General features: G+C 34.4%; 1 protein-coding gene across 14 annotated transcripts in view; it reads left to right on the top strand.

Annotated features, from left to right (window-relative positions):
- The window catches only part of CB3H14orf39 (chromosome B3 C14orf39 homolog), a 53,438-nt gene that overhangs the window by 14,002 nt on the left and 11,893 nt on the right, over window positions 1-27,543 (top strand). For 10 of the 14 annotated variants that reach the window (XM_042989836.1, XM_042989837.1, XM_042989831.1 and 7 more), the window contains 11 exons: window positions 2,056-2,243; window positions 2,329-2,371; window positions 4,110-4,230; window positions 5,161-5,258; window positions 7,689-7,819; window positions 8,519-8,595; window positions 14,444-14,529; window positions 14,829-14,887; window positions 22,770-22,831; window positions 24,032-24,210; window positions 25,883-26,018. In XM_042989836.1, the coding sequence (XP_042845770.1) occupies window positions 2,056-2,243; window positions 2,329-2,371; window positions 4,110-4,230; window positions 5,161-5,258; window positions 7,689-7,819; window positions 8,519-8,595; window positions 14,444-14,529; window positions 14,829-14,887; window positions 22,770-22,831; window positions 24,032-24,210; window positions 25,883-26,018 (1,180 nt within the window). The remainder of the gene's footprint in view (window positions 1-2,055; window positions 2,244-2,328; window positions 2,372-4,109; window positions 4,231-5,160; window positions 5,259-7,688; window positions 7,820-8,518; window positions 8,596-14,443; window positions 14,530-14,828; window positions 14,888-22,769; window positions 22,832-24,031; window positions 24,211-25,882; window positions 26,019-27,543) is intronic. The other 4 variants (XM_007095223.3, XM_042989827.1, XM_042989828.1 and 1 more) reach the window with 3 other exon arrangements.

Here is a 27,543-nt window from a genome sequence, read left to right as displayed (position 1 = left end):
TTATTTTGTTTTTCAGTAATTTTAAAATTCAGAAATTATTCTTAGCTCACAGGCCATACAAAAACAAGTGACAGGTTAGATTTGGCCCGTAGGTCATGGTAACTGACCCCTATTGTAGATCAAGCAAAAGTCAAATGAGAAGGAAGAGTTAATATCCTTTTGCAAGAATTAACTGTCCCACTTAAGACTTGTGTCTACATAGATGACCGATCCACCTCTACCTGATTTAGACTGGAGGAGCTCCTCCAAACAGTGCTGAAATTTCCTTCATAAAACAGATATGGAGTATATAAGAATGATTGTGAACCTAGAGTTCTAACACATAAAACATGACTTCCTTTATAATGTTAGCTTAGAGAGTTGAGGATTTAGAACACATAGTTTTAGAGGTAGATGGACTGGGGACAATAAAAACTGAAAACTCAGGGAGGATAGAGATCAGGAAATCATCAGAAGAACCAGGTTCTCATTGTAGTTTCGATTTGCATTTTTCTGATGATAAGTGTTGTTGAGCACTTTTTCCTGTGTCTGTTGGCCATCTGTTTATCTTCTTTGGAAAAGTGTTTATTCATGTCTTCTGCCAATTTTTAATTGGATCATTCATTTTGGGGTGTTGAGTTTTATAAGTTCTTTATATATTTTAGATACTAACCCTTTATCAGATATGTCATTTGTAAATATCTTCTGACATTCCATAAATTGCCTTTTAGTTTTATTGATTGTTTCCTTCACTGAAGAAGGTTTTAATTTTGATGAAGTCTTGGGGCATCTGGGTGGCTCAGTCATGATCTCACAGTTCGTGGGTTTGAGCCCCATGTCAGGCTCTGTGCTGACAGCTCAGAGCCTGGAGCCTGTTCCAGATTCTGTGTTTCCCTCTCTCTCTGCCCCTCCCCTGTTCATGCTCTGTCTCTGTCTCAAGAATAAATAAACGTTAAAAAAATTTTTTAACTTTGATGAAGTCTCAAATATCTTTTGATGAAATCCAAAATACCAACAACACAAGAAACAACAGGTATTGGCAAGGATGTGGAGAAAGGGAAACGCTCCTGCACTGGTTGGTGGAAATGCAAACTGGTGCAGCTACTCTGGAAAATGGTATGGAGGTTCCTCATAAAGTTAAAAATAGAACTGTCTTATGAGCCAGCAGTTGTACTACTAGGTATTTACCAAGAGAATACAAAACACTAATTTGAAGGGATATATGCACCCCAATGTTTATAGCAAACATTACCTATAATAGCCAAATTATGGAAACAGCCCAAGTGTTCACTGACTGATGAATGGATAAAGATGTGGTATACACACACACACACACACACACACAGTGGAACATTAGGCATAAAAATGAATGAAATCTTGCCATTTGCAATGACATGGATGAAACTAGAGAGTATCATGCTAAGCAAAGTAAGTCAGAGAAAAGCAAATGCCATATGATTTCACTCCTATGTGGAATTTAAGAAACAAAACAAATGACCATAGGGAGAAAAAAGAGGCAAATAAGAAACAGACTGTAGAGAACAAACTAGTGTTTACCAGAGGAGAGGTGGGTGGGGGATGGGTTAAATAGGTGATGGAGATTAAGGGGTGCACTTGTGATGAGCACCAGGTGTTGTATGTAAGTATTGAATCACTATATTGTACACCTGAAACTAATATTAGACTGTATGTTAACTAACTAGAATTTAAATAAAAACTAAAAAAAAAAAAAAACAGGTTCTGCACTGTCTTAGGATGAGAAAAAAAGGAGATCACTGAGTTGGACAGTTAGATCATTGGTGACCTTGTGAAGGGTAGTTTCTTTGGAATGGTGAGAGTAAAAGTTAAATGGAAGAGGATTAAGGAATGAATAACTCAGGTAGTGAGAAAGTAAAGAGTTGAAAAGTGTGATGGAGTTAAGGAAAGTTTGAAGGGCAGACAGTATTGAGGGAAACGGATAAGTAGGTATTTGACTTGCCATTTATACTTAGTTTAGTAGACTTTAACAAGTGATACTTAGAAAGTTTTTAGATATACTGTTTTTATATTGACATCATTTTTTTAAAATTTTAACAGAAAAATGTATCATGATTATGTATGTCAGTATAAAGATGTTTTGAAGCAATATCAACTAAAATACTCAGAAACACCTCTTTCACATGTATATTATGAGAAGAAAAAAGAACATGAAGAAATTCAAAATAGAGTGTTGGCATGTACTGAACAACTAAAAATGAATGAAGCTATCTTTATGGAACTTCTAGGTATTAACATTTTTTATATATTGTTTAATAATTGTATCTTTGTAATGAATAATGAATTAGACTAAAATATGATTTTGTTTTTCAGTACCTGCTCCTTTTCCATCACTTACTAAATGGACATTACATATGTATCCACAAAAGTACTTCTACCTAGAATTTTTGTTAGATAAGTGTTTTTTTCTGTATTTTGTCATTGTGATTCCTTGGTAAGTATCACATGGATTTGGAGTTTTTTGCTTGTTTAATTAAAAAAATAGAGAAGTTACTTTACAGGTCAGCTGGGGTTAGTTTTCATATTTATATACATGTGATCAGAAGCAAGCAGTTTTAATGAGAATAAAGTGATGACTGCTTTATGTGGTGTATCTTAGCAACCAAACCAATGAAGAAGTCTTCTTGCTCTGTCTTACCAAAGAAAGAATTCCAATTAAATCAATTGGTTATTACTTGTTAGAATGGAAGGTGGTAATCACAATTATTTACTCATCTATAGAAATTCATTGGGGACTACCTTGTGCCAGGCAATCCTCAACAAGATACAGAGCTTTCTTGCAGGGAGCTCACAGTTTAGTAAGGGAGACAGACATGTAAACAAATAATTCTAATACAGTGGCATTGTATTAGATGATTAAGTAATTCTTAATTGGTCTAAGTCTCATCTGTTTGTCAAGGTGATCTTCCCTGATGATGAACTTAGAACTTTAATCCTCTTCCAACCTCTGCAATCCTTCATATGCTTTCCTATTAGATTATAACTCCACTGTTTGTACTAAGTCTTCTTTATCCCTGCATTCTACCTTGCTTCATTCTGCTTCATCCTAAATCATCTTTTAACTCCTTTGCTGCTTGCTGTCTTCATGTTTAGGTTTTAGCTTATAAACAACTGTAAACAGCATAGTTGTTCATTTGCTGCCTGTGTTGTAACTTCTCAATGGGAAGAGGCAGAGGTTCATTGATGCATGAGGTATAGCGGGGATTAGGGGGTTGGATGTAGGAAGGGATGAGTTACAAGATTATATGAGAAACAAGAACAGGTGATGAAGGTAGGGAGAATTGAAGATTAGGATTTAAATGTCTATATTTAAAATTTAATTAATACTTTTTATAACAATATAGCATAAATAATATTCATGTGAAATTTTATGCTCCAGCATATAAATTATATATTTTAGGGCAGAGTAGGAGATATTCCATCTTAAATAGATTTTCTCTGGAGTTCTTGTTCACTATCACTATTTTATTTTTAAATCACTCTAAATGGATTATAGAGTAATTTAGGAAGTTGTAGTGATTAATAACTATGCAGGATGTCTGTTAACAGCTGAGAAATTCTCTACTTGAAATTGGTGTAACTTCAGTTCAAGCAGAAAGTCCAGATGGAAGATCTTGCTGTTTTCTGAGTCCTGCAGGCTGCACTGATGAACCTTACAGAACAAGAAAAGGGAAATTGGGTAGATTTTTAAATTTTGATTTTGGAACAAATAAATAATGGAAACACAAGAAGTTAAATTTGGACCTGAATTGATTACATATTTTTAGTTATACCAAATAACTTGATGAACTTAGGTAAAAAAACAAAACCAAAAAAACCCCATGTGAAATATTTAAGTGAAAAAAATTCTAACATATTTTAGGTGAAATGTTTTTAAGTTCATTATATAATATAGGTAAGCAACAAGTTATCTTTGTCAGTTTGCCAAATGTTCATGTTAGCATTACCTGTTTTCAGGCACTGTTATTAATATTGCTTATTGTTTATATGGAACATTTTATAAATAATGTGACATAATGTTAACTATTTCTGATATGGTACATATGTTATAAATGTCAATTTTACTTGCATAACATCGTTCCTTAATATAAAAGGGTTAATGTGAGATGTAAAACACAAAATATTCTTAAACATGCCAGAAGTTTTTCCAAAAGTTCATCTGAATTGAAGAAAGAAGTAGATGAAGTGGAAATAGAAGTTAATTATTTAAACCAGGTATATATTTTGTAATATATTTCTAATATATTTAAGGTATATGTATAATGGTATATTTAGTCTTAGAAGAGCTATTTCCAAAAAGCCTAAATATGGAGAATGGCTTATGATAATTTATTTGCCTCAGATTATCTTTGGATCCAAAAATATGTTTTAGGTAGTAAATATATTTAATTTTAAGTTTTAGGGAATGGTTTAATTTTCTTTGGCAGCTGAAAAAAGATGAGTAAAGAGCAAGATGTAGCTTAATAACAGGAATTTAAAGGCACTCACTACAACAGTGTTGTCAGCAAAGAAAACAAGACAATAAATGGTTTTAAAAACTTAGTCTTGAAAATGTATGACTATAATCTTTATAGAGCTAGGCTAGAACTAGTTTAGACTTAAAGATTGATGGTGCATAATTTCTTGAATACATTTTTAATGTCATCTATTGAAATGGCTTTCATCGACTGAGAACCCATCAAAGTTACTTCCAGATTCTGAGAAAAAAATAGAATAGCTAATTTTCTGAATTTTTTGAAAATTATGTTAAAGAAGATACATTTACCATTCATAGGTATTAGGTTCCAAATAACAGTAAAGTCATTTTGGTAGTAAGAACAAAGTAGATGCTACTTCCTTTAAAATGTATGATAACTAGGTCTATTTACGGGGAATTGATGTCTGCTTTGCTTCTGACCATAGTCTTTAAAAAAGAAGATGGAAGTTCATTGAATCTAGGTTGGCTAATGAAATTGTAAGGAAAAATTAAAGGAGTATGATTTATTGTTAATTTTGACCTGGTTTTAGCAACTTTTACTAAAAGATAGCTAATACTACAAAAACATAAATCCTGTAATTATATAGAAAAAATCATATTTATTAGTTAAGATAAAGCATGTGTTCCTTGGTACTTACTTTGTTCTGCTTTGTCATTTTTCTTTTTAGCAGATTGCAAGACTTCATGAAACTAAGAATTTTGCAGAAACTCTGGAAGAAAAAAATAAAAATAAGGAAAAGAGAAAGGAATTGAAAGAAAGGTATAGGTAAACCTTAAAATGGGATTTTATGTGAATGGTTATTCTGCATCTAAACATTTGATTCCATATTCTATCCCAAGCCACTAATATTCACATAGTATCTATATACATTTTTGTGCAGGCTATTTTCTGCTTATTTATTATGAAAAATATTAATTTATACCCTTAAATATTGTAGACTAACATTAAAATATGCTTGTTATTTAGTAAGGCCAAGGATAATGTATAGAGAGAAATAAGGTAGCAGCAGCACATTTGCTGTTTTATAAGCTACCTTTCATCCAGTTTTCCATGATGGGTCACCAGTAGGAGTAAAACAAAGGAATAATAGTGGGAGCAGCATTATATTTAACTTTTAAAAAAATGTTTATTTATTTACAGGGGCGCCTGGGTGGCTCATTCAGTTAAGTGTCTGACTTTAGCTCAGGTTATGATCTCCCAGTTCGTGTGAGTTCGAGCGCCATGTGGGGCTCTGTGCTGACAACGCACAGCCTAGAGCCTGCTTTGGATTCTGGGTCTCTGCCTCTCTCTGCTTTGTGTGCTCTCTCTCTCTCATTCCCTCCCTCTCCCCCCCCCCCCCAATAACAACCATTTAAAACTTTTTATTTATTAACCATAAAAAATGGTTATTTATTATTTTGAGAGAGAACGAGTGAGCATGCGCGAGCCAGTGGGGGAGGGGCGGCGAGAGGACAGAGAGAATCCCAAGCAGGCTGTGTGTTATCAGTGCAGAGCCCAACATGGAACTCTGTCCCTAGAACCATGAGATCATGACCAAGAACTGGATGCCCAACCAACTGAGCCACCCAGGCACCCCAGTATTTACCTTTTTTTCACTCTGTCACCAGCTTGACCGTTCTTTTGCCACAGAGAGTGAAGATGAATCAAAATGCTACTGAATCTGTGGCATCATATGTTTCCTTGCTTTTCATCCTTATGGTGATAAAGCAGACATCAGTGATGGAGGCATTAAAAAAAAAAAAAAAAGTTAGATTTTACCTGTTACTGTGTGACAGAAAAATAGATGTATTACTGTTGCTGTGTCTGATAAAATTTCTACCTTTTCTCTTTTTGCCCGAATGCTTTTTTATTCTTTTTAAATTCATCTCCTTAGTAGGCTCCATTACTCTTGTCCTGATGTTTCAACACATTTCCTCTCCAAAGTTAATTTCTCTGATCCCACTTCCTTGGATCTGTTAATTTTCTTGATTCCCCCCTCCCACTTCTTACAAACATAATAATGTTGTCTTTAATTCTCCAAAGAAATTGAGTAGGAAATAAGTACATGTACAGAATTTCACTTCATTGACTTTTTAGTACTGTAAAAATCCTCTATATTGAGAGGAATTTATGTAACTGTTTAGTCATTTTTACTCAATATCTATTTCATAGTTATTATAAATAACATCATTTAAATTATTTAACTAAAACTAATTAAAATTATTTCTTTAGGAAAAATTCAATGAGTAAAAAACTTAAGTAAAATTTTAAGTAAAAAACTAAAAAGACCCATTTATGATTTGTGTTATTGCTTTAGTGGTTTCTGGATTCATGTAGCTGAATTGTTTCTGAATAATTATTTTTAAAGTTTGAAGTACTCAAATCTGTAGCATGTTATTTGTGGATAAAGTTTTGTTTAGAAATTTTTTAACATGTTTAGAAATTCTCCTAAAATTATTATATTTTATTTTTTTAATATGAAATTTATTGTCAAATTGGTTTCCATACAACACCCAGTGCTCATCCCAAAAGGTGTCCTCCTCAATGCCCTTCACCCACTTTCCCTTCCCTCCCACCCCCCATCAACCTTCAGTTTATTCTCAGTTTTCAAGAGTCTCTTATGGTTTGGCTCTCTCCCTCTAACTTTTTTTTTTCCTTCTCCTCCCCCATGGTCTTCTGTTAAGTTTCTCATGATCCACATAAGAGTGAAAACATATGGTATCTGTCTTTGTCTGTATGACTTATTTCACTTAGCATAACACTCTCCAGTTCCATTCACGTTGCTACAAAAGGCCATATTTCATTCTTTCTCATTGCCAAGTAGTATTCCATTGTGTATATAAACTACAATTTCTTTATCCATTCATCAGTTGATGGACATTTAGGCTCTTTCCATAATTTGGCTATTGTTGAAAGTGCTGCTATAAACATTGGGGTACAAGTGCCCCTATGCATCAGCACTCCTGTATCCCTTGAGTAAATTGATTATGTTTTAAAATGAGAGTGTGGTATACTGAGAAGAGCACTGGACTTAATCTGGAAAAGTGTGTTTTAGCTGTGACACCAGTAAATAATTTTATTGGGCAGATATTTTAAATTTTCTGAAACTCAGTTTTACTATCTGCAAAATGAATTTATATAGTATATAAGTCTCTTCTATATTTAAAATATGTTAATTTTTTACTTACTAAATATTTAATGTAATTTAACCTTCAGAATTTTTGAAAAAGATGAACAACATGTACTTATATTGAATAAAGCCCCTCAAAACAGTCGATTATTTCTTCCATATGAATCTGAGAAAGTCAGACCAATGAAAATGCATTCTTCAGAGGCAAGAGTTGTAGGTACAGTATCTGTTAATTATTTAAAAACTTAGTTTTCTTTGTAAACACATAGAAGAAAAGGCAGAAGCAAATTTTGTTATCATTTGGTGTAAGCAAGAACAAACAATACTAGAGACCAATAGACTCAGAAAGTATCACTTTGATTCTTTCTGAGAGTGAACAATATGCCTTCTATCCCTAACTTTTTTCTCTTTGAGAGAGAAATCATCCGCATAATATTAAAACAAGTGTTCTGGTTGGGTCACACAGCTGCCAGAGGAGGATGAATAATAATTTTTCATTTGAGGAGTTGTGTTATTAGTGTCTGTAATTAAAGTGGGTAGCCGACTTGTATTAATGATATTTGTGACCTAGTCACTGAGATATTTGAATCGTGTTTCATTCAGTGGATCTGCAGATTAGATTAACTACATTGTATTAGATTAACTGTACTAGCTGTTCTTTTTCCCTCAGTCTTATTTGGTCCTCATTATAAAGACGTAGTTTTGTAAGCTGGTTTTAATTTTACACTCATGCTTGTTATGATAGTTTATATAGTGAGGAATTAAAAGGTTTGCAGGAATTCCACACACTTCTATAATTTAAATTAAATCTTCATGTAACTTTATTTTTTTAATTATAAGTTTATGTTGAATTTTGGGCATAATATTTGATTCTATCTCTGAAATTCATTTGAAGTTGTACAATTTAATAACCTAGATAAAAAAGAAGAAAGTTCTGTGAAACAGTCAAAGCTTGCCAATATTGACTTTAGGCAGAAAGGAAACAACATGCAGGTAGGTATTTCCTTTTTAATAGTATAAATTAAATATTTGCTTGCATTAAATGAGATAATGAATGTATTGCATTTAGAACATGGGTGTGTGTGTGTGTGTGTGTGTGTGTGTGTGTGTGTTATAAATATATTAAATCAGCCATTACTACAACCTCAGTGTCTAAAAATCTTAAAAGAATTTCAATATGGCAGCCTGAACATATACTGTAGCCTTCTCACTTACTCTTAAAAAATAGAAAAGATATTTAAAAATGCCAAGCCCTGTACCTAGTCAAACCCAGATATTTCTGAAGGAGGAAAACAGGATTAGATTGAAGGGGGAAATTGTGACCCAGGACTTGAATAGAACACTATTATAGAAGGTATAGGTCTGGGGACAATGAATAGGGTAATTGGTTGGGTTACTTCAGTGGGAGTTAATTAGTTAACACCTGTTCAACTCATATCTACTCTGCCTTTGGCTAGGCATCAGCAATGGATCACTGTCTGTAGGTGGAAGCAGTAAGTATAGGAGCTTTGATTAGAGAGATAAATGGTAACTCTAGGGAGTTCTTCTTTTCTTAAGTTTATTTGTTTATTTTGAGAGAGAGCACATGTAGAGGAGGGATGGAGAGAGAGAGGGAGAGAGAGAATCCCAAGCAGGCTCTGAACCATCAACACGGAGCCCAACACAGATTTGAATTCAGAAACCATGAGATCATGACCTGAGACAAAGTCAAGAGTCAGATACTTAACCAACTTAGTCACCCAGTCGCCCTTCTAGGGGGTTCTTGATGCTTAAGAAAAATAAGGAGCATACCACCCAGAAAGCTAGCTTCTGGTGTGGCACATCTCTGTCTTCCCCCATTCTTCCTGAAAATAGTCCAGGGGGGAATTCTCAATGGAAAATATAATTGCCTTTCATTAATTTGTAATTAATACATACAGATAGAGGGGTAGTGGTAACCAAATTAATTAGTGAAACTTATCGTAAATATGTATTAATTACAAAAATGTTTAAATCTGGTACTAAAATTTCAGATGAGATCAATATGGGATGAAGGTAGGAAGATAAATAAGGGAAACAAAAGTTTACCCAAGTTCTTTTCTTGGGGGGGGGGATGGAAGTAGAGAGAAGATACAAATACTGATTCACTTATATATTGTTGGGAAAATGCGAATTTATGCGTGTATGTTAAACATGTAAGAGTAACCAAAATAAGAGAAATGACGTGCACTAGTTTTAAAACAGTAGAAGAAAAATGATGGAACAACTTAATCAGTCCAACAAAAGGCAGGGATGGAAGAGTAGATAAAATAACTAGAATACATTATAAATAGAAAATAAGATGCCATAAATAGTTCTGAACAAATCAGTATTCAGAAATGTGACAGAGATGCTTCTATGGGATATATAAACAAAATACAGACATATACTTTTATTTTTTTCCAAGTTTTATTTAAATTCCAGATAGTTAACATCGTAATACTAGTTTCAGGTGTAGGATTTAGTGATTCATCACTCCCATACAACACCCAGTGCTTATCAGACAAATGCACTCCTTAATCCCCATCATCCATCTAGCCCATACCCTGCCCACCTCCCTTCCAGCAACCCTCAGTTAGTTCTCTGTAGTTAAGAGTCTGTTTTATGGTTTGTTTGCCTCTCTCCTGCCCCTATGTTCATCTGTTTTCTTAAATTCCACCTAGGAGTGAAATCGTATGGGATTTGTCTTTCTCTGGCTGATTTATTTTGTTTAGAATAATACTCACTAGCTCCATCCACATCATTGCAAATGGCAAGATTTCAATCTTTTTGATGGCTGAGTAATAGTCCATTATATATGTGTATATAATACACACACATATATACACATATATACATATATATATAATACACACACATGTATATAATATACATATACATATATATAACATTTTCTTTATACATTCATCAGTCGATGGACTTTTGGGCTCTTTCCATAATTTGGCTATTGTTGATAATGCTGCTCTAACATTAGGGTGCATGTATCCCTTTGAATTGGTATTTTTATATCCTTTGGGTAAATACCCAGTAGTGCAGTTGTTGGATTGTAGGCTGGTTCTATTTTTAACTTGTTAAGGAAACTCCATACTGTTTTCTAGAGTGGTACAGCCATATACATACTTTTAAAATAGAAGAGCTGAAAAAACTTGACAAATGAAGGGTAAAGGTAGAACAATGGGACAAAAACATTGTTATTACAATGCCATATAAAATAGGGAAACAAACCACAAAAGACTCTTAATGATAGAAAACAAACTAAAGGTTGATGGAGGGAGGTGGGTGAGGGATGGGCTAGATGGGTGATGGATGTTAAAGAGGGCACTTGTGATGAGCACTGGGTGTTGTATGTAAGTGATGAATCACTGAATTCTACTCCTGAAGCCAGTATTGGAGTGTATGTTAACTAAAATTTAAAAATTAAAAAACAGAGTTCAAGACAAAAAGCATTAATAGGGAAAAATATATTTCATGTTTTTAAAAAGAATAACTCACCAAGTCATAAGAACCACGATAAACCAAATTATACATTTTCAAAATAAATAAAATAAAAATTAATGGAATTCCAAGAAAGTATTTAATTCATAATTTTAAAAAGGATAGCTTTCTCAAAAAAAGTAGTATCTTGAGTTTAGGGTTAAGTTTGGTTACACATTTAACAATACAAAACCAATGAAATGAAATAACAGCATCTTAAACAAGATAAACATTTTTCTCTTACCTGCAGTGAAATTCTAAAGTAGGTGACTCAGGTTCACTAATCAGGGATGATAGGACCATTTCTACAGTGTCATTTCTCAGGCTCCCTTTATACTTTCTTTTCCTGATATTTGCAGTATTCACCAAAATTAACTGTTTACTAGAACCAAAAGAATACCTCAATCAATTCTAAAAAGTTGTTCTCTTCACTTACCACTACCTATAAAAAATATAAGTTAAACAAAAATATAGCCCTCCTCTCAAAAAAAAGTACTTAGCAGAGGGAAAGGAAATTTACACTTTCAAATTATTTGGGGGTTATAGAAGAAATAAAAAGAAAACTTAAAAACTATTTAAAAGAATACTATAAACCAAAACCTGTGGAATATAGCCAAATTGCTTCTCAGAGAGAAATTTATATTTGAAAACAAATATAGAAAATAAAGATTAAAAGTAGCTGAACTTTAAGTAGAAAAAGTTTAATTCCAAGCATGAAAAGTTCAACTCAAAATAGGAAAATAATTAATGCAAAGAAAGTAGGAATTAATAAAGAGAAAAACAGAAATTAATGAAATTAAAAGGTTGGGTTAATCAGTATAGCCAAAAATTAATAACTTTTAAATATCAATAAAATAAATTTTATTATACTTAATAAAATAGAGAGGGAACAGTACATATCATTGAATATATGGAAGAAATCTTTTCAAAGTCTTAATAGAATACTATGTAAGACTTTATATCCATAAATTTGAAAATGTAGGTGAGGGGGACAATTTTATAGGACAATATAAGTTATTAAATAGCCTGAAAAAGAAAAACATGAATAGATCAATTAACTAGAAATGGAAATGTAGGTGAAACTGAAATGTAAGCAGTTCTCTGTTTTCCTCTTTTCTTCTTTATGTGCCTCCCTTCTCCCTCTGCCACACACACACACACACACACCTTTCAAAACACGTGGGAATGAGTTTTTCAGGTAAATTTTACCAAACCTTTAGGAATAAATTGAGTTTCTAAACCATGACACTATAGACATTTTGGGCCAGATAATTCTTTGTTGTCGGGTCACCTTGTGATCTAGAGGCCAATAGCACCTCATCCCTAAGAAAAGACAGTGAAGAATATCTTCAGGGGCGCCTCCGTGGCTTGGTTGGTTAAGCTTCTGACTCTTGATCTCTGCTCAGGTCGTGACCTCACGGTTCATGAGATTGAGCCCCACATGGGACTCTGCATGGATGGTGCAGAGCCTGCTTGGGATTCTCTCTCCCTCTCTCTTTCTGCCCCTCCCCTGCTCTCGTTCTCTCAAAATAAATAAATAAACTTAAAATACCTCCAGACATTGTTAGATATTCCCTGAGAGGCAAAATTGCCGGTTGAGGGCAATCTTTTTATTTAAGCAATTCCAGAGCATAGAAGTTGGAAGCTATGCAACAAATTATACATAGTTAATTTATTAGGGAGCAAGGACAGAGATAGTGAATGAAAAAAATTTGTACATTAGTCTCAAGAATGAACATACATGTAGAAACCCAAATAAATGATCAGCAAACCTAATTTGGCAGTGTAACATTAAAAGAATAATATATTATGACTAAAACATGGTTTTCCCAAGGAATGCAATAATAGCATTGGAAAAGTCTATCAATATGATTCACTACATTAACATATTAATAAATGAGTTCAAATAAAGATTTAAAATATAAGATCTTTTTAAACAACATAAGGGAGACTCATACTATTAGATGCTTAAAAGTTTATCATAAAATTCACCATTTTAAAGTGTCCATTTTAGTGGTTTTTAGTGTATTCAAAAGGTAGTGTAACTGTCACCACTGTCTTAATTCCAGAACATTTTCATCATCCCAGAACAGTTTTAAATATTATCAAAATGTGGTAATTACAACAGTGTGGTATAAGAAAAACTAGTCAATGGACTACATTAAAATAAAAAACTTAATGTGTGACAAGACACCAACAAAGTTGAAGATAATGACAGAATGGACAGGAGATTGGTATGCATAACATACAAAGAAATACTAATACAAATTAATTTTTTAAATGCGCAAAAGATAAGCAATTTACAGAAAAAGAAAGACGAAGTGTCACTAGACATAATAAGGTGCTTGAGCTCGGGGGCAAAGGGAAAGGCATATTAAACCAATGATATATATGGTTTCACCTATCAGATTTGCATACACTACAACATTTGATAATATCTACTGAAGTCAATAGTGGAATGTAATTTGGTATAATTCAGAGGACTGGTTCATAGTATTTATTACACATAAAAATGCACATACTCAACAATTTTAATTCTTAGCATCTCCTCTAAACAACTACTTAACTTGTATAAATACTTTTACCAAGAGACCAATAGAAACATGTATATTACTTAAAACATAAAGCAGTAACAACACTTGTTCTTTAAGGGACAAATGCCCTTTAAAGGACAAGGTCTTATCTAAAGCACAGTAAGATGACAGAATTAAGACCAGTGGCTGTTATAACAAAAACAAATGGGATAAACTTTCCTATTAAAGATATTTTTATTTTGGGTCAAATAAAAATCAGAAACTCTTCAGAATGAGTCACTCACAGAGAATGAATGACTTGAAATAGACAATACAAAAATAAATAAAGCAGTGGCTTAGATATTGATATTAAATTTAAAGTTAAAAATGAAATATTACCTTTTCCACACATATATAAAAAATAAAATTTCAGCCTTTAATCCTTTAATCTGCTGTTTTGCTTTTTTATGTTGAATTTAAGAGGTTACAGAGAATAGACAGAAATCAGATGAGAAAATGGTAAGATTGACTTGATTAATCATAAATATGGGATAAAAATTTTAAGTTTACCTTAAATGTCAAAATGCTACCAAGCATAGTTGTCATACTTGTCCAAAATATCAAATTCCTTGAGAGTTTTAACCTTTGTTTCCCAGTATTTGACTTAATATTTTGTATATAGTGGTTTCATTTAATGTTTGTAGTGGTTGTTCATATTGATAATGATGATGAGGAAGAGGATGACAATGTTCTTGGAGAGCCTTCAGTAGCCATGACAAGAAAAAAAATTTTGTTGTTTATGTAGCCAATTCTAATGCTTCATTTCTTTTGTTCAGGTACTTAATGACTCTACTGTGAGTAAACATTCAAAATGCTCAAATGCCGTGGCTATTAAAAATTCACAAAATACGATGCATTTCAGGTAACTTTTAAAAATAGGAAAATGCTGGGCGCCTGGGTGACTCAGTTGGTTAAGCATCTGTCTCTTGATCTTGGCTCAGGTCATTATCCTGGGGTAATGGGATTGAGCCCCGCAGTGGGCTCTGCACTGTTAGTGCAGAGCCTGCTTGGAATTCTCTCTCTTTCTCTCTTTCTGTCCCTTCCTCTCTCTCAAAATAGATAAACTTTAAAAAACAAAATATTTAAAAATAGGAAAATGTTTTAATTTCTAAAATAATTTATCAACTGAGCAAATAATACCTAAATTTTATTTTATTTTAGATTGTTAACCCCACAGAAACAATCAAATTGCAATCAATGGTTTGAAAAAGGAGATACAGGTATTTGCTGCTTATATTTTTCCTAAGAAGTGGGAATAACATTATATCTGGTTTTTATACTATTTAAATACGTTATTTGGATTGTTTGCATCTCTGGTTAACTGACCATGCATGCCTAGTTTTAAAAACACTTTTTCACTAAATATAAAACATATCATTTCATTGTAAAAGAGTTGGAAAACAGAGAAAAATACAAAAGAAACAAAGATACCATCACCCAGATATAACTGACACCATTCATACTGGTATATATCTCTGTCTTATTTTTTTTCCTATGTATGTGTGTGTCTTTTTCTTTTATTTTTTTCCCCAAATTTGAAACATGCTTGTGTATATCATTTTGTATCCTTTTCTTTCCACTTGATATACTGTTGAGGGTATTTTTTAATGCCATTAAATAGATTTTATTTTTATCCATTCTGATACCCTATGTCTTTTGGTTGGCGCATTTAATCCATTTACATTCAGTGTTACTATAGAAAGATATGGGTTTAGAGTCATTGTGATGTCTGTATGTTTTATGCTTGTAGTGATGTCTCTGGTACTTTGTCTCACAGGATCCCCCTTAGGATCTCTTGTAGGGCTGGTTTCGTGGTGACAAATTCCTTCAGTTTCTGTTTGTTTGGGAAGACCTTTATCTCTCCTTCTATTCTAAATGACAGACTTGCTGGATAAAGGATTCTCGGCTGCATATTTTTTCTGTTTAGCACACTGAAGATATCGTGCCAAGCCTTTCTGGCCTGCCAAGTTTCAAAAGAGAGATCAGTCACGAGTCTTATAGGTCTCCCTTTATATGTGAGGGCACGTTTATCCCTTGCTGCTTTCAGAATTTTCTCTTTATCCTTGTATTTTGCCAGTTTCACTATGATATGTCGTGCAGAAGATCGATTCAAGTTACGTCTGAAGGGAGTTCTCTGTGCCTCTTGGATTTCAATGCCTTTTTCCTTCCCCAGTTCAGGGAAGTTCTCAGCTATAATTTCTTCAAGTACCCCTTCAGCACCTTTCCCTCTCTCTTCCTCCTCTGGGATACCAATTATGCGTATATTATTTCTTTTTAGTGTATCACTTAGTTCTCTAATTTTTCCCTCATACTCCTGGATTTTTTTATCTCTCTTTCTTTCAGCTTCCTCTTTCTCCATAACTTTATCTTCTAGTTCACCTATTCTCTCCTCTGCCTCTTCAATCCGACCCGTCGTGGTTTCCATTTTGTTTTGCATTTCGTTTAAAGCGTTTTTCAGCTCCTCCTGACTGTTCCTTAGTCCCTTGATCTCTGTGGCAAGAGATTCTCTGCTGTCCTGTATACTGTTTTCAAGCCCAGCGATTAATTTTATGACTATTATTCTAAATTCACTTTCTGTTATATTATTTAAATCCTTTTTGATCAGTTCATTAGCTGTTGTTATTTCCTGGAGATTCTTCTGAGGGGAATTCTTCCGTTTGGTCATTTTGGATAGTCCCTGGAGCGGTGAGGACCCGCAGGGCACTTCCCCCGTGCTGTGGTGTATAACTGGAGTTGGTGGGCGGGGCCGCAGTCCGACCTGATGTCTGCCCCCAGCCCACCGCTGGGGCCACAGTCAGACTGGTGTGTGCCTTCTCTTCCCCTCTCCTAGGGGCGGGATTCACTGTGGGGTGGCGTGGCCCGTCTGGGCTACTTGCACACTGCCAGGCTTGTGGTGCTGGGGATCTGGCGTATTAGCTGGGGTGGGTAGGCAAGGTGCACGGGGGCAGGAGGGGCAGGCTTAGCTCGCTTCTCCTTAGGTGATCCACTTCAGGAGGGGCCCTGTGGCAGCGGGAGGGAGTCAGATCCGCTGCCGGAGGTTTGGCTCCGCAGAAGCACAGAGTTGGGTGTTTGCGCAGAGCTAGCAAGTTCCCTGGCAGGAACTGGTTCTCTTTGGGATTTTGGCTGGGGGATGGGCGGGGGAGATGGCGCTGGCGAGCGCCTTTGTTCCCCGCCAAGCTGAGCTCTGCCGTCAGGGGGCTCAGCAGCTCTCCCTCCCTTTGTCCTCCAGCCTTCCCGCTTTCTGAGCAGAGCTGTTAACTTATGACCTCCCAGACGCTAAGTCGCGCTTGCTGTCGGAACACAGTCCGTCAGGCCCCTCCGCTTATGCCAGCCAGACTCAGGGGCTCTGCTTGGCCGGCGGGCTGCCCCTCCGCCCGGCTCCCTCCCGCCAGTCCGTGGAGCGCGCGCCGCCTTGCCGCCCTTCCTACCCTCTTCCGTGGGCCTCTCGTCTGTGCTTGGCTCCGGAGACTCCGTTCTGCTAATCCTCTGGCGGTTTTCTGGGTTCTTAAGGCAGGTGTAGGTGGAATCTAAGTGATCAGCAGGACGCGCGGTGAGCCCAGCGTCCTCCTACGCCGCCATCTTCCGGAACTCTCAAATAGATTTTATTTTTAATGACTGTATCATATACCATTGTAAGGATATGCTATTATTTAGTTAGCTTTTCTCTCAAAATATTGAATTATTTTTATATTTAATTGTTTTAATTATTTAGCCATTCTCTCTCAAAATATTAAGTATTTTAGGGGGCATTTGGGTGACTCAGACTCAGTTGGTTAAGTGTCCTACTGTTGGTTTCTGCTCAGATCATGACCTCATGGTTGTGAGATTGAGCCATATATCAGGCTTTGTGCTGGACGTGAAGTCTGCTGAAGATTTTTTCTCCTCCTCTCCCTCTGCCCTTCCCTTGTGTGCACTTGTGTGCATGCACTCTCCCTTCTCTCTCTCTCAAAAATTTTTTTTTGTTTCCAGTTTGGGTTTTCTTGCTATTGTGAATAATGCTACTATATTCTTTTACATAAAACTTTTACTATCTTGGATTATTTTCTTTAAATAAAATCATAGAAAGGTCACAAGAGATATATATATATATATATGTATATATAGGTGTGTGTGTGTGTATAAATATATGTATGTATATGAGTTTATTATCCTAGAATCAACTAGCTGTTGGAAATTTTCAAGGGTATCACATAAATAAATAAATAAATAAAGTATAATATAATGTGTAACATAATTTATCTCGTGTACATATATACATATTTTGGTAATCCCATATGGATAACAATTATTCCATTCATTAGGCTGTATGAAAGTTTTCATTTCTTCTTGTCTGTAGCATGTGGGCTACTGACTTTTATTTTGAAGTTTTAAAAATGGCTCATTCTATTGAATCAGTAAAAAAAAAAATCAACGGACTAAAGTATAGGGCCACATGGCTTCATGGCAGAATTTTACCAAACATTTATTTATTTATTTTTAATGTCTATTTTATTTTTGAGAGAGAGATAGAGTGCAAGTGCACACACAAGAGCGGGGAAGGGGTAAGGGGGGGGGAAGAGAGAGAGAGAGAGAGAGCGCACGCACGTGAGCACATCATCAGCACAGAGCCTGACACGGGGCTTGATCCCACTGTGAGATCATGACCTGAGCTGAAATCAAGAGCTGGATGCTTAACTGACTGAGCCACCCAGTTGCCCTGAATTTTACCAAACATTTAAAGAGTTAATACCTATTCTTCTTTTAACTATTCCCAAATATAGAAATGGAAGGAAAACTTTCAAACTCATTTTATGAGGCCAGCATTACCCTGATTCCAAAACCAAAGACTCCACTAAAAAAGAGATCTGCAGGCCAATATCCCTGATGAAATGGATGCAAAAACTCTCAACAAGATATTAGCAAATCGAATCCAACAGTACATTAAAAGAATCATTCACCACGATCAAGTGGGATTTAATCCTGGGATGTAAGGGTGGTTCAATATTTGCAAATCAATCAATGTGATATGCCACTTTAATAAAAAAGGATAAGAATCATATGATTGTTTCAGTAGATGCAGAAAAGCGTTTGACAAAGTACAACATCCATTCTTGATTTAAAAACTCTCAACAAAGTAGGTTTAGAGGGAATATACCTCAACATAGTGAAGTCCATATACAAAAAACCCACAGCTATTATTATTCTTAATGGGAGAAAACTAAGAGCTTTTCCTCTATGATCAGGAACAAGGCAGGGATGTCCAGTCTCACCACCGTTATTTAGCATATTATTGGAAATCCTAGACACAGCAGTCAGCCAATAAAAAGAAATAAAAGACATCCAAATCAGCAAGGAAGAAGTTAGTCTCATTATATGCAGATGACATGATACTCTATATAGAAAACCCAAAAGACTCCACCAAAAAAAATTCTAGAATTGATACATAAATTCAGTAAAGTTGTAGGATACAAAATCAGTGTGCAGAAATCTGTTGCATGTCTGTACACCAAAAATGAAGCAACAGAAAGAGAAATCAAGGAATCAGTTCCATTTACAATTGCACCAAAAACCGTAAGATACCTAGGAATAAACCTAACCAAAGAGGTAAAAAGATCTATACTCTGAAAACTATAAAACACTGATGAAATAAAATAAAGGTGACACAATGACACAAAGAAATGGAAAAACATTCTATGCTCATGAATTGAAAGAACAAATATTGTTAAAATGTCTGTATTACCCAAAGCAATCTACACATAAAAGTGCAACCCCCATCAAAATACCACCAGCATTTTTTCACAGAGCTAGAACAAACAATCCTAAAATTTGTATGGAACCACAAAAGACCCCGAATAGCCAAAGCAACCTTGAAAAAGAAAAGCCAAGCCAGAGTATCACAATTCCAGATTTTAAGTTATATTACAAAGCTGTGGTGGTCAAGACAGTATGGTATTGGCACAAAAACAGACGCATAGATCAATGAGACAGAATAGAAAGCCCAGAAATGGACCCACAATTATATGGTCACCTAATCTTTGGCAAAGCTGGAAAGAATATCCAATTTGGAAAAAAGTCTCTTCAACAAATGGTGTCGAGAAAACTGCACGCAACATGCAAAAAAATGAAACTAGACCACTTTCTTACACATCATCAGCACAAAAGTAAATTCAAAATGGATGAAAGACCTAAATGTGAGACAGGAAGCCATTAAGATCCGAGAGAAGAACACAGGCAGTAACCTCTTTGACATTAGTCATAGCAACTTCTTTCAAGATAATGTCACTTGAGGCAAGGGAGACAAAAGTAAAAATAAACTGTTAAGACTTCATCAAAATAAAATGCTTCTGCACAGTGAAGGAAACAACAAAACTAAAAGGCAACCTATGGAATGGGAGAAGATATTTACAAATGACATATCTGATAAAGTGTTAGTATCTAAAATCTATAAAGAACTAAGAAACTCAACACCCAAAAAGCAAATAATCCATGGGCAGAAGGCATGAATAGACACTTTTCCAAAGAAGACATCCAGATGTCTAACATGAAAAGATACTCAACATCACTCATCATCAGGGAAATATAAATCAAAACTACAATGAGCTATCACCTCACACCTGTCAGAATGGCTGAAATTAACAACACAGGAAACAACAGATGTTGGCAAAGAGGTGGAAAAAGGGGAACCCTCCTGCACTGTTAGTGGGAATGCAAACTGGTGCAGCCACTGGAAAACAGTATGGAATTTCCTCATAAAATTAAAAATAGAACTACCCTACAATCCAGCAATTGCACTACTAGATATTTACCCAAAGAATATAAAAATACTAACTGAAAGGGATACATGCCCCTTAATGTTTGTAGCAACATTAGCAACAATAAGTAAATTATGGAAAGAGCCCAGCCTGTGTCCATCAACTGATGAATGGATAAAGAAGATGTGGTGTATAGATATACTCAGCCATAAAAAGAATGAAATCTTGCCATTTTCAATAATGTGGATGGAGCTAGAGTGTATCCTACTAAGCAAAATAAGTCAGAGAAAGACAAATACCATATGATTTCACCCCAATATGGAATTTAAGAAACTGACACACAATCATAGAGGGAAAAAGAGGCAAACTGGCAAACTAAGAAACAGACTCTTAACTGTAGATAACAAACTGATAGTTACCAGAAGAGAGGGGGGTGGAAGGATGGGTTAAATAGGTGGGGATTAAAGAATGCACTTGTGATGAGCACCGGGTGTTGTATGTAAGTGATGAATCACTAAATACACTTTAAACTAATATTACACTGCATGTTAACTAACTGGAATTCAAATAAAAGCTTAAAAATACTGGCTCGTTTTTGCAGTAGAAAAATTCTGTAAATATATGCACATTCACAATGGTCTCATAATGTGAATCTGTTTCTCCCACTCTCAAAATAGGGTTCAGCCAACATAATATGCTGATTCCATGCAGATGGATTTTCTTCCTGCTTTCTTCTGGAAGAAAGAATCCTATCTTATCTTCACATATGATTTGTTCCACTGTTTATAATCCTGTATATATACCAAGCTGACAGAACATTAGACAGGGAGGAATAGTTGATCTCTAGGAACAATGCACCCCTAATACAGATATGTGGGGAAATGCACATATCTGTCATATTCCTAGCTACCATTGAGCATATATGGTAAGGCTTCATACCCGAAAAGGCACGTAGTTATCTTAGGGAAAAAAAAGATTCTTTTCAGCAGTCTCCCAGCCTGTCTTTTGAGGAAATTAATCTGTGGTGAAAATCATGGTTGTGACTGTTAAATGCAAAAGGCAAAACTATAAAGCTTTCAGATGGTCAAATAGAAAAACATATTAGAGGTAGGAAAGAATTTCTTAAATAATTAAAAAGTCCAATAATAAAACAAAGATTGATAAATTTGGCTGTATTAAACTTAAGAGTTTCCATTCATCAAAAGATGTTATAAAAAGAAGACAAGAGAATATATTTGCAATACATAAAACTGTCAAAGGACTGGTTTCCAAAAATGTGTAAAGAAGTTCTACAAACCAAGAAGAAAAAGACAGACAACCCAATTAGAAATACGTGCGAAATACGCAAATAGGCACTTCAAATAGAGAAACTTTTGTCTCAAATAAACATATGAAAAGATGCTTAGCAAATTAGGAAACTGAAAAATAAAACCACAGTGAGATACTACACATTCAACAGATTAGCAAATTCAGAAAGTCTGGTAATACTAAGTGTTGATGAGAATATAGGACGATAAGAACTCATAACTATTTGGGAGAAACTCATTTATAAATGAGTATTGAGACCATATCTAAATTATAACTAGAAACTGAATGGGCTCCTAAGGTAACTTGGGATGTCTAGGTGCCACAAAAATATTGATAAATAGTTTGGAAACTAAACTTTGGAAAAATTTAAAATTTGGTAAAATGGAAGATATAAATACCCTATACCTTATAATTCCACTCCTGCATATATACTTAGAGAAATACAAGTACATACATACAAGTATATATATACAAAAGAATGTATGTGTCATCGGTGTTTGTAATAGTCTTGAAGTAGAAACACCCTGAATGCCCATTTGTTAGTAGAATAGGTAGATATATTGTGTCGTGCTTATACAATGAAATCCTTTACATCAATACAAGTAAGCAAGTTATGTCTATAAGAAGCAATACAGATGAATTTCACAAGCATATGCTGGAACAAAAAAAGCAAGACAACACATACCATTTCATCATATAACTTTTTAAAACAGGAAAAATAGACTGTATTACTCAGGTGATAAAACTATATAAAACAAATCCAGGAAATAATTATCACACAAGGCAGGAGAGTGATTATCTGTGAGGAGGAGGATATGAGGAATATGGGGCCTTTTGGAGTATGCATGATCTATTTCTTTACCTGGGTGGTGGTGACGTGAGTATTCTCTATAATTTTCTTTGTTAAACTGTTCATGTGGGTTTTATTCTCCTATTTCTATGTGTTAGGTAGAACTATATGAAATTGCTATTTTTGTGGGTCAAAAACAGTTAAATTTCTTATTGTTTGTATGTTTTATTTGCAATTGTAAAAAAACCCAGTTTTTTCTCCCATAACAAATAGATGCTGAGTGTGAAGATAAAGGGACGGTAAGACCATTGAGAGAATTAAAATGTACTTCACAAGTAAGTCTAATGTTTGGTTTCTAAATTCTAAGCAAAATATTCCAATTTAAAGTATTGTTTCCACTTTAATTTCTGATTATGTTTAATGAAGATTATTTATGTGAGGTCTAGATGTTATTTGGTTAGTAATTGAGTTGCTGTGGTGTTAAAGCTTCTATCCCTTAGAAGAGCTTTAGATTAAAAAAATGAAGCCACAAAAAGTTTACATGACATGAAAATATACAAAAAAGAGTTGTCATTAATACATTGATACATGACTATATATATATACATATGTATATATATATGCTTAGAATTATGTATATATATGTATATATATATGCTTAGAAATATGTGTATATATATATATATATATATATATATATATATATATATATATATACACACTGACACTGCAACTAAATTACAACTGAGGAAGACAATTTTGTTTGGTAGAATTGAATGATTTGCTAATCAAAACCAGTGCTTATCACAAAAATCTCTTCAAAATATATTTTAATAGTGGACAACTTTAATGATAGATGTAGGCAATGTATATTGACTTTACTAAGTACTAAGGGTTAAAACAAGGCAAATGACATAGTAGAATACTGCTCAAGAAACACAGATAAAAAGCACATTTTAATTTTTTTGGTAGAGGGACCCAAATTGTTTCTGAAATGATATTTCGTATAGCAAACATTTGAGAAATCATATTCCTACCTTACAAAAGTCAATTTCTGTTGAATTTCTCAACCTTTGCAGAGAAAATAGTATAATGAATTTATAAGGGCAAAAAAGTATAAAGAACATAACTGATGAGAGTAAGATTGCTTAGAATTAAATTACTTTTTCCTTTTAAAGAGCTATCATATACAATTCTTGAGTCAGAGCATGATGTGGAAATTTTAAAAAGTCATTCCTAACCATTTTTCTTCATCAGTTTCAGTATGTTCTGGTTATCTTTTCCTTTTTCAGGTAGAGGTAGGGGAGGTGGATCAGGGAAGAAAAGAAAAATTAGAAAATTAAAAATAGTTATTTTTCCGTATTTTGCAGTTATATTTTGATACCACTTTCATCAATTAATATTTTAGTTCTTTTGTCTATGAAATGGTAACATAATAGATTAATATGGTGTTTTCTACCTCATACACTTTTATATATATGTGAGTTTGTTAATAGCATTCATTTTTATAGTTTTCTGTTATTTTGAATTTGTAGGTTATATGCGCAGAACGTTTTGGGAAGCCAATAGAAGATAATAGTGATGAAGTAGAAGAAAGGACTGAGAATTTTCCACGAACTCCTGAAATTCCTTTATTTTTAAGAACTCCTGAAGCTGTGAAAACACCTGAACCTTTGGAGAAATCATTGTTTCCTAAAACCCCCTCTTTTGAAATGTAGGATTTTAATCAATAATTATAATTAAAGAATCTATATGCTGGGCCAATATTATGTAAATAATTGATGGGAATAGTAAAGTGTCTAGTACCTATAACTTTAAAAAGGTTTTTATATGGAATATTTCAAATACATAAAGGAGAAACTAGCATAACGAACCTCCATGTACCTATTATCCTGTTCAAATAATTATTAGCATTCTGCCATTCTTGTTCCATAGAACCTCTTCCCCATTTTTCCTACAACACTTAGATGAAGATGGCATAGATTCTGAGTACTTACCCAGTGCAATAGTATATAGATTTTAGATTTTTCCAAAGGATAAAAACTGTATGGAAAAATGTTAAATGTCAAGCTAAAAAGCAACTGTCATGTACGGTATAGCTTGTGGACATCACTGAATAATGTTCCAGCTGTAATTTTCCTTTATGTTGTCTAAAGCAAGAATTGCCATCTGTCAAGTAACCTAGGTAGGCAGAAATATCTCTAACATGATTATTTAACTTTGGAAATAGATTTGTAGCTTGCAGCCAAGAGAATAGTGCGGCATTTAACCTTTTTGTGTAGTTTAATCCCTTTTAAAACTACAAACCTTAAAATTCTTTTTTTTTTTACCTTAAGATTTTTTAAAAACAAATGTCAAACAAATTTCACTTCAAGAATCTCTCACCCGTTTTCTACTTCTGTAGTTTGAATTGTTAATAAACGTTTTATATGTGAAAGTCATGCTGTTGACTCACAGTATGTTCAAACTAGAACTCCTCACCAAATCTGAGAACTGTAAAAAGAATGGCAGCCATATACTAAAACCTCTGTTTATGGATGAGAAAACTAATCTGTAAAGTTAAGTGATTCATTGATGGTCATGGAGACAGTTATGGAAGTATCTTCAGATATCTATTATATTTAACAATAGCATTAACTGTGTCTAAACATTTTATAAACTTTATGAGATGTAAATACACTATTATACTTAGAGGAAGAGGAAACAGAATCACAGGTGGTACAACTCATTAGTGATAGAGTTGTGATTCAAACCCAGGCATTTCTGCCTCCAGAATTCATGCATTTGACCACTGTGTTGTATACTGTCTTCTCTAATTATTTTTCCCAAATCATTTTCTAGTTTAACTTCCTTATGCAACAGTATGTAATGACTGACTTCTCATTAAGACTAAAATCTTGTAATTGGCTTTCAATGTGTTGGGGACAGTATAGCCTCAAAGTTAAAAGCTTGGACTTTGAATCTGGATTGCTGAATTTAAGTTGGCATTTACATTTCTTGGAGAAAGTCATTTAACCTTTCTATGCTTCAAAATTTTCTTCTGTAAAATGGAGGTGGTAATATCTATTTCATAGGGATACTGTGAGGAATACATAAGTTAATGCCAATGGAAATACCTAGAATAGACCCTGAACGCAGTTTAGGGTTTATTCTCAGTTGAACTTCATTGTTATCATCATCCCATACTTGATTGTTCTACTTTATTTAACATTTTTCACTTCAAACTATCTTTTTCTCAAGAGGTTTGTCACCTCAATAACTATTCCTTCCCTTTCCCTACTGTGCTAATTCTTACTTCTATGGTATTTCTTATGGTGTTTACCAGTCTGCATACTTAGTAATATATTTTTTTAACAATTTTATTATTTCTTATTTCTCTGTAACAGAAATAGAAATATAATGCCTGAAGGTCAAACACAAAAGGAATCCCCTGGATTTTCTTTTCTTATGAATTATACTTCTAGATCTCCTGGATTGAATCTATTTGATTCTACATTTGATTCAGAAATCTCATCAGATCAGGTAATAGGTGGAAGCTAAAGTTTTATTTCTAAAAAATTGCACTGGAGGTGGCTCAGTCGGTTAAGCATCCAACTTTTGCTCAGGTTATGATCTCATGGCTCATCAGTTTAAGCCCTGCATCAGGCTCTGCTGTCAGCACAGATCCCACTTCGGATCCTCTGTCCCCCCCTCTCTCTGCCCTTCCCTGCTTGCACTCTCTCTCATAAAAAAAAAATAAAACATTAAAAGATGAAAATAAGAAAAATAAAAAACTGTACACTATAACCTCAAGTAATTTTAATTCTTTACTGTCAAACTGTCTTGGGGCAGAGTAAGAAGCACAGGCAATTTTTTAGAAGATTCTGAGTATTGATAGAATAGCACAGTTTTCCCATTATGTTTTTGTTTTCAATTTCAGGTACCTTCAGTTGATATCTATTTATAAAAAAAAGAATCTCAGTATAGGGTTGATTTACATTGCAGTTAAAGGCACTTTAAAATAAATTTGGCTTTATAGTTCATGTGTCTACTAACCAAACTTCAGATATTCTCAGTATGAAAAATTCTCCAGATTATTAGTTGGTGTTTTTATCTACATATGTGTACATAGTAACATCATCAGTTAATTTTTTAGAAGACGTAATTTTCTTCTAATAGTGATAGTGATTCTACTATTCAGTGATAGGATAGTAAAGTGCTTATTTCTGTATTTGGCAATTGAAACTGAAAATTAAGATGTACTTTATTTGATCAGTAGAGACAGCACAGTGTAGTGGTTAAGACTACACTCTGATACGACACTAGTTGACTATTTTCCACTGTGGGAAACTGTATGAAGTTTCCTCAGAAAGTTAAAAGTAGAACTGCCCTGGGTGCCTGGGTAGTTAAGTCAGTTAAGTGTCTGACTTCGGCTTAGGTCATGATCTCACGGTTCGTGAGTTCGAGCCCCGCATCAGGCTCTCTGCTGTCAGCATGGAGCTTGCTTTGGATCCTCTGTCTCCCTCTGTCTTTCCCTCTCCTGCTTGCTCTCTCTTTTTTAAAAAATAGAACTGCCCTACATCCAGGAATTTTCCTATTTTATTTTGGCTCATCTTCTACTGTTTTAATGCTCAGAGAATCCTTCCTCTTGTTAAGATCTAATGAAAATTTAAAATTCCATGACTTTTAATTCTGATTTGAAGGGATACATGCACCCTGATGTTATAGCAGCATTATCAACAATAGCCAAATTGGGGTGCCTGGGTGGCTCAGTTGGTTAAGCATCTGACTCTTGATTTCAGCTTAGGTTGTGATCTATCAGTTTGTGGGACAAAGCCCCACAATGGGCTCTGCGCTGGCAGTGTAGAATCTGCTTGGGATTCTTTCTCCCTCTTTCTGTGCACCTCCCTTGCTTATGTGTGAGTGCGCGCTCTCTCTCTTAAAATAAGTAAACATTTTTTGAAAACTAAAAAAATAAAACAAAATAGCCAAATTATGGAAGGAACCCCAAATGTCCATCGATTGATGAATGGGTAAAGAGGATGTGGTGTGTACACACACACACACA

Source organism: Panthera tigris, chromosome B3, assembly GCF_018350195.1.
Source record: "Panthera tigris isolate Pti1 chromosome B3, P.tigris_Pti1_mat1.1, whole genome shotgun sequence".
Classification (NCBI taxonomy): Eukaryota; Metazoa; Chordata; class Mammalia; order Carnivora; family Felidae; genus Panthera; species Panthera tigris.
This window is presented reverse-complemented; position numbering and strand designations above follow the sequence as displayed.